Source organism: Cervus canadensis, chromosome 8, assembly GCF_019320065.1.
Source record: "Cervus canadensis isolate Bull #8, Minnesota chromosome 8, ASM1932006v1, whole genome shotgun sequence".
In the NCBI taxonomy this organism is placed as follows: domain Eukaryota; kingdom Metazoa; phylum Chordata; class Mammalia; order Artiodactyla; family Cervidae; genus Cervus; species Cervus canadensis.
Window position 1 is genome coordinate 11,884,412 of NC_057393.1, and position 12,498 is coordinate 11,896,909.

A 12,498-nucleotide genomic window follows, 5' to 3' on the forward strand; every position below is an offset into this window, starting at 1 on the left:
TATGTGGTACACCCGATGCGTCCCACAGGTCTTTGAGACTCTGTTCAGATAATCTTGGTCATCCTGTCTACAGATACTCTGAATCTTCTGCCAGTTAAATTCTGCTGTTGAGCCTTTCAAGTGAATTTTTAATTTAAGGTGTATTTTTCAACTTCAGAATCTGTTTGCTTTTTAAATAATTTCTCTTTATTGATATTTTCTATTTGATATTCTCATGCCTTCAGTTCTTTATTCCTGGCTCCCTTTAGTTCTTTGAATATATTTAAAATAGCTGATTTAAGGTCTTCGTGTAGTAACTCCAATGTTTCGGTTTCCTCAAGACTTTCCCACGAAGCGGGCCAGGCATTCTTGTTTCTTTGTATGTCTTCCAGTTTTTGTGTTGAAAGCCTGGTGCTTTTCAATAATATAATCTGGCACCTTCTGCTCTGGCAGATTCTCCCCTGCCTTAGGGTTTGTCATTGCTGTTTGTTGTTTAGTGACTTTTCTGAATTGATTTCTAAAAGTCTGTATTCTTAGTTGTATGTGGGCACAGAAGTCTCCCTCGGTTAGTTCAGTGGTCAGTGATTGGAGAGAAATTTAATTTCCTTAGATGCCTGCAAGCAGTCTCCCAGTATAAGCCAAAGGCCTCTGTGTCCATGGTGGGGCGAATCTTCAGCACTCAGCCATGCAGTTTACAGCTCTGCCCTGGCCTTGCTTTCTGCTCGCACAGAACCTCAAGGCTGCTGAGGAAAGAGCTTATGGCCTGCCTGCTCGGGCTCATCTCCTGAGCACATGCACAGCCCTGTCACGTGTATGGCCTTGTAAATCCCTGGAGGTCAGGGGATATACGGACATTTCATGCCTCAATTTTCTTTTTGATGGTTTTGGTTAGCCTGCTGTTTGCCCCATCTACTATCCAGTGTCTGGGGCAGCTGAGGTGGTTGATAACTGCTTCTGATTGTTTCTGCTAAACACTCAGTGGGGTGGGGGGTGGGGTGGGGTGCAGGGAGACAAGCTGTTCACACTGAACAAGCTCCCAGTCAGGTGAAGTAAAGACAGCAAGACAGTAAGGCAATCATTCTTCAATTAAAAAAAAAAAAGACAGCCTTGCGAATGTGTTCTTCCTAGGAACCACCAGTCAAGACAGTCAAGTAAAGACAGCAAGACAGTAAGGCAATCATTCTTCAATTAAAAAAAAAAAGACAGCCTTGCGAATGTGTTCTTCCTAGGAACCACCAGTCAAGACAGTCAAGTAAAGACAGCAAGACAGTAAGGCAATCATTCTTCAATTAAAAAAAAAAAAGACAGCCTTGCGAATGTGTTCTTCCTAGGAACCACCAGGCAGTCAGGTAATGAGTTCTCTGGGAATGGTGCTTTGACAGAGCTCCAGCCACACCAGCCTCTCCAGTGGTTGCCAGACTTTTCACGGCTGCTTGGAGATGGGGAAGGGAATAGGGCAAATTTAAATGCCTCAAAGCACAATGTTCTTTGGTCTTTCTCCGAGAAAATGCTCCCCAGTTTGTTTCAGGGATCTGGTTAATTTCTAGTATTGATGGAGCTGGTTGTCATCATTTTTGCCGGCGTTCTTGTTCTTTTTAATGGTGGGGGAGTTTTCAGAGGTTCTGACTTGGCCAGTTTTGCTGACATCTCTCTTCCCTGTATTTAAAGGCATCATGTTTTGCTATGCAAATTGCTGGCTTGTATCTGTCTGTCTGACCTTCTCAAATGAGTCTTGAGTTTTGTTATTTTGTTTCCAGTACTCTCCTTAGTGGTATAATTTAGGTGTAAAGTTGGTTTTTGGTCCTTTTACCCATACTGTCTCATTTGTCCAAGGTGCAGGGCTGACCTTATTTTCACATCGGGCAAGGACCATCTTACTTCAGCTTGGTAAAGAATCTTTTTCCCAAAGAAAAAAAAGAATCCTTTTCCCTACAAAATGCAAATATCATTTCCTCATAAGGAATAACTTCAAAGTTCATTTACTGTTTTGATAAAGGCAGTTGAAGATGACTTTGTGGAGATGCGCAAGAACGATCCTCAGAGCATCACTGCTGATGATCTCCACCAGTTACTCATCGTAGCTCGGTGAGTCAGCCCCTATCCACCGTTGCCTTTTCAGCGACTTGTGGCTAATTCTCCTTATTTAGGATAAACTGAGGCAGACTTACAAAAATGGAAATGAACTGTTCCCTTCTAAAAACCCCCTTGTGAAATGGCTCACGGAGGGGGAATTACATTTGGCCAGGGATCACTTCAGTGGACAAGGCATGCTCCTTGTTCTCCACTCAAAGGGAAGAAAGTCAAAGTATTAGCCAGGCAGTTGTGTCTGACTCTTTGCAACCCCGTGGAAGAAAAGTCAAAGTATTAGCCAGGCAGTTGTGTCTGACTCTTTGCAACCCCGTGGACTGTAGCCTGCCAGGCTGCTCTATCCATGGAATTCTCCAGTCAAGAATACCGGAGTGGGTAGCCATTCTCTTCTCCAGAGGATCTTCCTGACCCAGGGATCGAACCCTAGTCTCCTGCATTGTGGGCAGATTCTTTACCATCTGAGCCACCAGGGAAGCCCCACTCAAAGAGGGGCTCACCCTCCCAATCTGACTCTGAAAGGATTCCTCTGCAGAAGTCTTAACTTGGCTGTTGAGTTGGATAGCTAACAGATGGTCTTGTCTCCCACATTTTTAAAGGCCTTATTCTAGGTCTAGAGTCTAATTTGTTTCCGTATTTCAAACCAGGTTTCTGTCTCTCAGTGCTGGTCAGACTACGCTGTCAAGAGAACGATGGCTAAGAGCCAAGCAGCTGGAGTCTTTAAGAAGAGCCAGGCTTCAACAGCAGAAATGTGTCAACGGAAATGAACTTTAAAGGTCTGACACCTATTAAAGAGTAATGGGCAAATTGTAGCCACATTATTGTAAAATTCAAATACCATTTATATCACATTGTTTTGTAGATAATTTGTATCAAAGAAACCGATGACTTTTCCTGAAATCACGCCTGGTAACATCTAAAGTTTATATAATATTCAGTAAGGGCTTTTACCTTACTGATTTTATGGAGCTTTTGAATTTTGTTTTATAATTATATAAATTAGTAACAATGTATAAAAATGTATTTGATATTAAAAGTTTAATATTGATGATGTTGCTGATATACATTTCCTTAGTTTCCTTGGCTTCAGCTAAGTCATAGGCCAGACTCTGTTGAAATGTTGAAATAAGAAATGTGAACATCATTTGAAGAAAACTGTTGGAATTCCAAAGTCAAAGGAATTGTTCACTTCAGATTTTTGTCTCTCCAATGAACAGTGGGTCTGAATATGTATAGTGGTCCAAGTTTGGGGAATGGAGCATACTTGCCATTAATTCACATATGTAGTATCATTTCCCAGACATTTGACCACACCTTTTTTCCATTTATTTAATAGTTGTTAACAACATGCAAAGCAAGTCTTTAAATGGCAGTGGTTCCCGGACTTTTGGGTTTCATGGACTAGTAACATTTCCAAAAATTGTGGGGGATTGAGAGTTGCCAATTTATTTTGCCAAGTAATCTGAAAGAAGTCACTGTATTATCACCTTTTTTTCCCTATAAAAGAGCAGTCTCAGAACAAGAGAGAGTCCTTTAAATGGAATAAATGTAGCTTTTTTGGAAGGAAAAAAAACCCTATAATTGTCCTTATTTTTCTCATTTCACTCCAGTGCATTTGGGAACCACTGTTTATGGCACTCACTTAAAGGGAATGCTGCCTGCCCTGTGAAGTTGTTTTGCCCAAAGAGGAAGAGAACAAAATAATTTAACTTTTTAAAAAATGCCTTCTTCAGAAAAAAAATGGGTTTTTATTCTTTTCCTAATAAATGTCATTTAGTTGCTTTGATGATTACCTTGCATTTTGAACTTCTTACATGTTTATCCATTAGTTCCAGATGTATTAGATCAACTAACATTATCTGCTAGTCCAAGAATGCCCTGATAAAATTGTATGTAGGTAGGTTATCACCAAATTGCAGTTTTAACAAATTTTTAAAGGAACAAAAATATTATCCATAGCTAAAGCAAATTGATACAGCACAGTAGTGTAATTGTGGCATCCAGAATCTTTGGAAAGGTTAGAACATTACTTTTTTAAGCTACCACTGGTTACATATAAAAATTAGTTTCTTTAGTCAGTAACATAGAAACATTAGAGATCAGTTAAATGATTACTTAAATTTGGCATCCCCCTGGTCCGAGGCCTAAACTAAGAAAACAGGGTCAGCCTTGAAAATGGAGCAATCTACTATGCCTCATGAACTGAAGTGGAAATTATTAGTTCTTTAACTTTTCCTAAACTCAAAATCTATTTTTATAAACTAATGTAAATAATCTGTTTATACTTAGAATTCTAATTGGTTTTCATTTTTATAACTGGTAGACTAGACTTTCCTTAAACTTTTAGGAATAAAGGCTCAGCTGGACTTGTGAGAATAAACTTCAACAGAGTAGATTAGTCACCTTGTGTTTACTGCGCCAATGTGGACTGTAATTTACCAAAGAGAAGTGCATCATTTGCCTGGTCTTACAGAAAAGTTCCCCTGAGAGGAAAACCCTCTTTCAAATAAATAAAATTACCAAATTACTAGTACTTTGGGCTGTTTTTCATGAATTATGAGACTCACCCCATGTGATCTAATGTGTGGAAAATCATTACCAGAGATAAACTTCAGTATGAGATGATACAGCATGGTGTTCCACCCCCCCCCCACCCCCTGCCGAGGGCCCACTCAGGTAAGAGATTGATACTCTGGGCTTCAGAAGTCCTTTTCTCCATGGGGACAATTTGTTGATCTAATGAAGTATTAACCTGATTTGAAACACATGGAAACTGACTAGGCATCTATATTACCCTGATGGATTTAAACATCACCTCCTTAATTTTAGTTTTCAAAAATCTCTGTGGAATTAATTTCCTTGGAGCTTAAAATACATTTTTATCACCTGACTTTGATTTTATTTTCTCTCATGTTGTAAGACACCTTAATAGTTTTAAGACAAGACGGTAAGAGAGTTCATGTTCAGTTTTGATGTTTAGCTTTTAAAATCATAACACTTTAAGAATGAAGTATTTGGAAAGGCTGGGACAAAGAGTTTGTTATAGCTAACTTAGTAACCTTTGCTTTTGAATTCTTCAGTCTGACTTATATCAAACCCTTATCTTCAAAATGTTATTCAAGGAATTCTCATACACATTGTCTTAATGATATTTTATTTTAAATAGTCACAACATCTGACACTTCAAAAAAAGATACCACTAATAAATAACAAAAGTGGAAATACTTATCAAAGTTAAAACAGACATAATGTTTAGCTGAGAGTCAATCACTTCAACAGAGTAAGGCTGTAAAGATACCAGACAAACCAATACTTGTTTGGAATAAGATGTGCAACTTTCTTACTGTATGGGCTTACAGACAAGGCCCTGGTTCCACATGGTCAATGTTACAGTCATGCTTCAGGCTAAAATTTCCAGTAGTTTTGAGAGCCTATACAAGATGTTACAGACTGCACCTTGCAAAAAGTTACAACTTGAAAACTTCTTTCAAGCTTTACTAGTATCCAATGTGTATATTTTTAGCATTTCTGAAGAGAGAACAAAATTAATAGGTGCTGGTATTCACATCTGATATCTCAGGTTTCATGGCAGACAGATCTTAAATGCTCTTAGACTTTGGGGTGTACAAGGTAGGAATATTTTAAATTTACTTAAGTAGAATGTGTAGAATGTGGGGGAAATTAGGATCAAACGGGCATACATTCCTTGACTCCAATGCCATTAGCCCTAACTCTATAGGCAATGGTTAAGTCATCAAAAATTAAACCAATAGTTTTTACATTAAAATGCTTCTCCATACTAGTAACACTTAAGAGTCACTAAACTAAGAATTCACCTTGTAGCGGTTAACACGCAGAAATGAGCTGACAGAACAGTAACACTTATGAACAATGCTACTCATCTAAAAGGATCCATGTCCACCCTTTGAGTCTACTTCATACATTCTACCCACCCACCCCACTCCAAAAGGTTTCATATTATTATGTCCCAAAGTCATCTATTCCTGAATTACTTGTGGAGAGACAAACTGCTCTGTAGTGTATAATCTACTTAGGTCCTATTCTAGGATGATGCGCTTCCACTGTCCTAGCTCTCAAATTTGGAAATCTGTTCAGGTTCAGTCTTTTAAAACCTTTCCAAACTAACAGAATTTGTGATCCCTAGATTCATATAGTACACGCTCTGTGACACCTCTTTTTTTGAGGGGGTTAAATAAAAGCCACAGGATTCTGTGTGACTAAAAACTAAATCTGAATTATTCGTGTCTGGCATTGTGTAAACATATTTTTAAGTTCATTTTGCTGGACTTCATTAACTACTTCAGGATCTGCAGGGCTCTTCTGAACCTTCGCCACTGCGAAGTTTATCCCCTGGGTTAACCCAGCCTGCGTAATGTTAGCAACCTGGACCATAGAACTCCGAATCTTTGCAAAAGGAGAGACTGCTCTGCTGCTACAGCTCTCTGAAGGAGAAGGAGTTACATGAAGCCCTCTCTCAAGTTCAAGCGTGCCAGATTCAGAGCCGGGGGTCTTTTGAGATACAACTGAATGCACTGCTTCAACTGACAAAAACTGTGGGCCTGTTGCAGAAAAAGACACGTCTAATTGAGAAGGTCGAGAAGGTAGCTGTTCCGTCGATTCAAACGGAGTTTCTTCGCTAGAAACTTGATTGGTCATTTGATTTCCTTCCTCACTAGCTTGCTGAGAAACAGAGCTGGTTTCAGATGGCTGGGTCATTTTGTTTTGTGCATCTTGAACGAATCTGTGGCAGTAAATATCCACAGGCTTGGCAAAGCCAGTCAATGTGTGTATGTTGTCAGCAGAAGGACTTTTCTTCAAAGAAGACTCGTGGCCTTTTCCAAGCCCATTGTCATGAGCAATAGTAACCTCTGAAGGAACATGAATACTGATATCAGTGCTGCTAACAGACTGGGATCGACTGCCTAATCGAGGTGCTGAAGCAATAATACCACAACTAGGAAGAACATAGTCTATTGGCCCTACATTCTCTAAAGAGTTAGTTAGCTGCCTGTCTTCATCAGACTTGGAATTTGTAAGGAATTCATCAGAGTGATACGAGTCATTATCTGAAGATATTTCCCCTTCTGACTCTGCCTGGGCTTTATTATCCATCACACTTGTGTTTTCCATGGTTTCAAGACTACTATCTGATTTCCAAAGATTTACTTTTAAGTTTGGTTTTAGAAAGTTAACTTTCATTTCAGGTTTTGTGAAGTTCCCTAGCTTTCGTAGATTGCCAATGTTTACATTGGATTTGGTCTGTTTCACTTTTTGATTTAGAGATGAAAATTTGCTCATTAAAAATTTTTTTCCCTGGGCCAAAGAGCCTTGGTTTTGAGATCTGATGCCAATGATGTCTTCATGAGGTTTACTGCTCTTCCTACAGATTAGAAAAGAAAAAAGTTAATTTCCCATGGAATCCAATATGGCAGTTCCAATTATTAATGTAAGTGAAAACTCAAGTTGGTCTCAATTCCTTAAAAGTAGCATACTGCTAAATGATAAATCTAGATAACTCCTTGGACTTGATGCTAGAGCATTAATGTCCAATACAAACGTGGGCTATATACAATTTTATATACAATTTTATTTGTCATTTCAACACATAATTAGTATTAAGAGATGACTAATTCTCAAACTGAAGTCTGAAACAGCCAATGAAGAGCATTTTATAACAGGGCAGCAGAAGCCTTTGTTAAGTGACACTGATGAGCCATCCGCAGGCACTGAGAGGGAACAGGTGACATGCTGTGTGACCTTAACCCCAGGTCCAAGCAAGCAGGCCACTGACATCTCCCGCTTGAGCTGTCTTCTTTTTTAGCAGGCCACGTGGGGTACTGAAGAACCACCCTGGAGGAACACCACCTCCGCAGTATCTTCATCCCACCTCCTGAAGCTCTTCACAGTAACTGGATGAGTTGTTGAGTTCTCTTGGACCAGACATTCTGTCTACAACTGACCCTCATTTGTGATGGCATGCCTCCTTCAACTGTTCTCCCTGGCATTCAGAGAGGAGGGGAAGCAGGGGAGGAGGCAGGGAAGCCTAACGGTAGCCTCCACCTTTGTTTTTGCATTATTCTGAGAATTTGTTTCCCAAAAAACCTCACACCCAAAATTTGAACTAATCACATTTCAAAACAGCCATATGTGGTGACTCACTACAATTTGGGGGAGCATAGATCCACCACATCCACGATCTAAACCACCAGCAAAGGACTGACTATAAATGGATATTTACAGCATTTTAACTAAAGCTGCTCTACACACATTGCACTTTGCTTGAATTCAGGCAGAGAAGGGAGGGGAAGGAGCTCCATTTCCTTGTTTCCCATGGGTTATCTGAATTTGAGAAGACTTGGGACATTTAACATAAATAACTTAAGTGTTTTCTCCTTAGCCAGCCCTCCTGGCTGCGAAAAATGAGAAAAAAAGGCAGTCCTATTTACCACACATCTCAATACACAGGTCATACAGGATCACTGGTCATGAGAATATTTCATAAAAATCATGTTAAAGAGTTATTGAATACACTACTGCTTTTTAAAAAAGCTACTGAAGAGGGAGGGGGGATCAGGATGGGGAATACATGTAACTCCATGGCTGATTCATGTCAATGTATGACAAAACCCACTTCAATACTGTAAAGTAATTAGCCTCCAACTAATAAAAATAAATGAAATAAATAAATAAATAAAATAAAAAAGCTACTGAAATAATTATTTCTAACAGAAGACTCAACAATTTTTCTCTAGATGACCAGATTGTTCTCCTTTCTAGTGAAATTTGGACCTTAAAACCTCATTAGATGGAAAACCCACAAATTTAAAATGTAAAATAATTTGTTTATACGCTTTCTTTCCCCAAATTAAAAAACCTAGTGTTTAAAATATACTGGCTGTTTATTCTCTCTAAAACGTTATTTAAATTTGAATGCTCCCTCTCAGGAGTTTTAAAACATCACTTTTGGCCATAATTTAAACAAAATTATTACTTTTTGATCCATAAAAATATGATCCTTCCCCCTCTAACAACACAATATCATAATGTGATTTCTCTCCTTTTTGCAGACACTTTAAAAGAAGTAAAACTTTAATTTTCTCTGGAGAATAAAAGACACTTCTGTGCAAAGTGGTATACTTACCTCTCAAGCTTTTTCTCTATTATAGGTACATCTAATCCCATGGCTTGCTTGGTGATCTGCAGCATCTCCGCAATGCACTGAAGGGTGTCTGAAACCCAAATGTAATTGCTTGCCACTTTATCAAAAACATTTAAAAACTAGCAGTTCTAACTCAGAACTCTAAATGGAATTTTTAATCTTCTAATAATAGCTTGTTATAACTTAAACAAACATACTACTTGTTCTTCACTCCCCTCACTAATTCAAAATGTTCTAAAATGTTAACAGAAAACTAAATGAACAACAAAGGAACCAAATCAATTGGAATTAAAAGTTTATTCTGGAACTCTCATCTGTCCAAACACTGTGCCAGACACCGAGGCAAGGGGCGCGAACAAGACAGGCGTTGTCCCTGACTATTATCCAGGAGGCGGATGTGGCAGGGAAAGCCATCACACTCAGATGGCCAAACACACTGAGAGTTCCCACAAGAGTCCTTGCCCAGACTCTCATCGATTCAGTGTCCCTGCTCTGCTGGGAACAAAGCTGCTACTTCAAGATCTCAAATCACAAAGGTATTTCTCCTGATCACTCACTTGTATAATGGTATGTACAGTCCCCAGTTCCACTTGGGCTTATAAAAGCAGATAAGTTAGAACTGAATACTTTCATCTCTATTACCTTTTCCATCCTCTTCTGGGTTGCGCATTACAGCTCTCAGTGTGTGGAAATAGCCACTTGCTTCTTTATATCTGTAGTGCAATCGCATGCAGGAGAACTTTGGCTTACCAAAAAGAGTGGGTTCAGGACCTAAAGACCCAAATGAATATATGTTAATCTTTCACATAACATTCACTTTCTTCTGTATCTTCAAAATACTGATATTTTTGATATTATCCAAAATACTTCAAAATACTGATCTTTAAAACATTGATGATTGAGTCATCAATCATTTAGCACTTTTATTCATCTGAATAAGCACACACACTTATCATGATGACTTGGTCTAATAAGACTATAAATAAAAATTCTTCAGTCTCAAGTATTTAAAACTTTCTAGACCCCAGGCTTGATCTTCACAGGACAAGTAATGAAAGAAACAATTATTATTAGACTATATCTACCACTCATCTCTAAAATATAGAAGGGAATCTTAAGAAATGGACTTCTTAGACCACTCCTTTCTGATTCCAATAAGATGTTATACCAGTTGCTTAAGTAACAACCCACTCTTGCAAGAAACAGTATTTGCTTTCTATGACCTGGTTAGTATCTTAAAAATTTACCTATTTCTATTTTTTCCAGGTCTTCTAGACTTAGCCGTTGATACTGGTTTACTTTGTCAACTTCATCATCATAACTAGACAAAGGGAAAGGGAATAAGAAGAGGATTAAAATCAAAAGCACATTTGGCTGGTCAGCTGAGGCATAATAGCAACAACCATTATGCAGGTAAAGTCTTCCACAACCCAATACATTCTGGGGTAAAGAGTTAAATATTTTAAAAACTAAATGAAGTGTTATATATACGCACACACATATATATAGTTCAATAGCTAAATGAAAATCAGTGTATAGATCTTACACTAAAAGAAATCAATTACAAAGCAAAATTAAATTCAGTTTTACAAAAGCTCTTACAAAAACTAAAACCAACAAGCCTAAAACTTAACCTAAAAGGAAAGCAAAACACATACTGAAGCTACATATTCCTGATTTGGCAGATAAATCTGATATCCCAAATAGAAAATGATCAATGCCAATAGGCACCTGGGCCAAGGACTGAAAAATGACAGTTCATACCAGACCAAAAAGAAAGTGACTGTGTATTTGAAAAAAATAATTCTGGTTAAGGCTGTGATGAAGTACTTGTATTTCTGCTAGTGGCATTGTTAACTGGGTGTCATTTCTAAGGCATAAAAAGTCATAGTTCATCATATCCTTAGAATCAGAGAAGTGCATGTGTACACATACACAATTACCTGCACACAGCTGTCTCATTCATCATAGCAATAAATATAAAAGTATTTTAATGCCTAACAGTGGGGAAACACTGAACTATGGTATCATAATAAAAAGTCATGGTATATGGTCAATTACAGTAAAAATATGTCAAATACATCAGAACTTGAGATCTGTAGGAGATACTATCAAATACTCAACACTATTATAAAAATACACTGACTATAAATAACTCTAAAATCACATTTTCAAATTGATAAAAGTCAGAGTGATGTAACAATTATGTAAGATAAAGGGGTTCAGTGAAATTTCTTAAAATACATAGCAAAACTAGATTCTTAATTTTTTGTGTTACAAAATCTAAAAAGGATATTTACTCACATTAAAAGAGAGTAAAAGCTTTAAATCAATAAGCAACTTACTAGGCCACGTAGTACGCAGAGTTAGAAAGCAGTAACAGCACATCCACATCTCTGTGAGTAGCATCAATGAGGCTAAACAAACATGACACAAGGAATTAAATATTTTCATTTTCATCTACATTTTTTTCTATAGCAGATCCCCTTATGATAAAAGATTGGTGGGGGCTAGGGTGGGGGGAAAAATCAAGTAATCAATGAGTCCTGCTTCTGAAGTTAAATGTACATGGTCTATCCACTTGGAAATTAAAAAAACCAAACCAAACCAGGAACGCAGTTTAGGAAGGTGGGGTAGGTGGAGGGAAGGACTGGAGCTGAGGAGTAGTCAAGGAGAAGGGAGGGTTCAGGAAAACAGGATAATAGTATGTGGGGAGGAGGGGGAATTGCATGATGGTGGAGGGGATAAGGATTGTAAAGAAAGGAAAATATCAGGCTGAGAAAAGAGAAATTATCTAGATCATCTCACATGACCTAATCTTCAAGTTACACTGCACATTTACCTTATGTTTACACTCATGCAGAATGTATCCTTTGAAAGACTTTTACGTAAATACAACATTTATGTGCTAAAATAGAACCAAGCCCAAACTATTTTGCTTTTTTAACTACAGATTAATTTACACAGCTTTTAGATAATGAGTAAACATTTCTTTATTCTAAGTCCACTTTGCTGTATTTTATCTCCACTCTAAAGTCAAATATCAGAATAAGGGTTAGAAACAGTACTGATGAACCCTTAGACCAAATACTAATTTTTTAAAAAAAGATCAACATATGAAATCCACAAATACTCAACAGGTAACATGGGCAGAATCTGAACTCAACCTTTTAATCAAATATTCATCTACTATTAAAACAGCTTTCCAATCAAAAGATGAAAATTAATCTGCACACTTATATTGGTTCTCAAAA

The 12,498-nt window shown here is 37.8% G+C and overlaps 2 protein-coding genes across 5 annotated transcripts in view; one reads left to right on the plus strand and one right to left on the minus strand.

Moving 5' to 3' along the window:
• LOC122445867 (minichromosome maintenance complex binding protein) overlaps positions 1–4,597 on the plus strand; it is a 33,236-nt gene extending 28,639 nt beyond the window's left edge. For both annotated transcript variants that reach the window (XM_043475295.1, XM_043475294.1), the window contains exons 15-16: positions 1,976–2,064; positions 2,712–4,597. In XM_043475295.1, coding sequence (XP_043331230.1) covers positions 1,976–2,064; positions 2,712–2,838 — 216 coding nt within the window. In that variant the 3' untranslated portion in view covers positions 2,839–4,597. The remainder of the gene's footprint in view (positions 1–1,975; positions 2,065–2,711) is intronic.
• Positions 4,598–5,201: 604 nt separating this feature from the next.
• Positions 5,202–12,498, minus strand: part of INPP5F (inositol polyphosphate-5-phosphatase F) — an 88,419-nt gene continuing 81,122 nt past the window's right edge. For all 3 annotated transcript variants that reach the window (XM_043475290.1, XM_043475291.1, XM_043475292.1), the window contains 5 exons: positions 11,590–11,661; positions 10,492–10,565; positions 9,887–10,015; positions 9,227–9,314; positions 5,202–7,465 (listed from right to left, as the gene is read on the minus strand). In XM_043475290.1, coding sequence (XP_043331225.1) covers positions 6,310–7,465; positions 9,227–9,314; positions 9,887–10,015; positions 10,492–10,565; positions 11,590–11,661 — 1,519 coding nt within the window. In that variant the 3' untranslated portion in view covers positions 5,202–6,309. The remainder of the gene's footprint in view (positions 7,466–9,226; positions 9,315–9,886; positions 10,016–10,491; positions 10,566–11,589; positions 11,662–12,498) is intronic.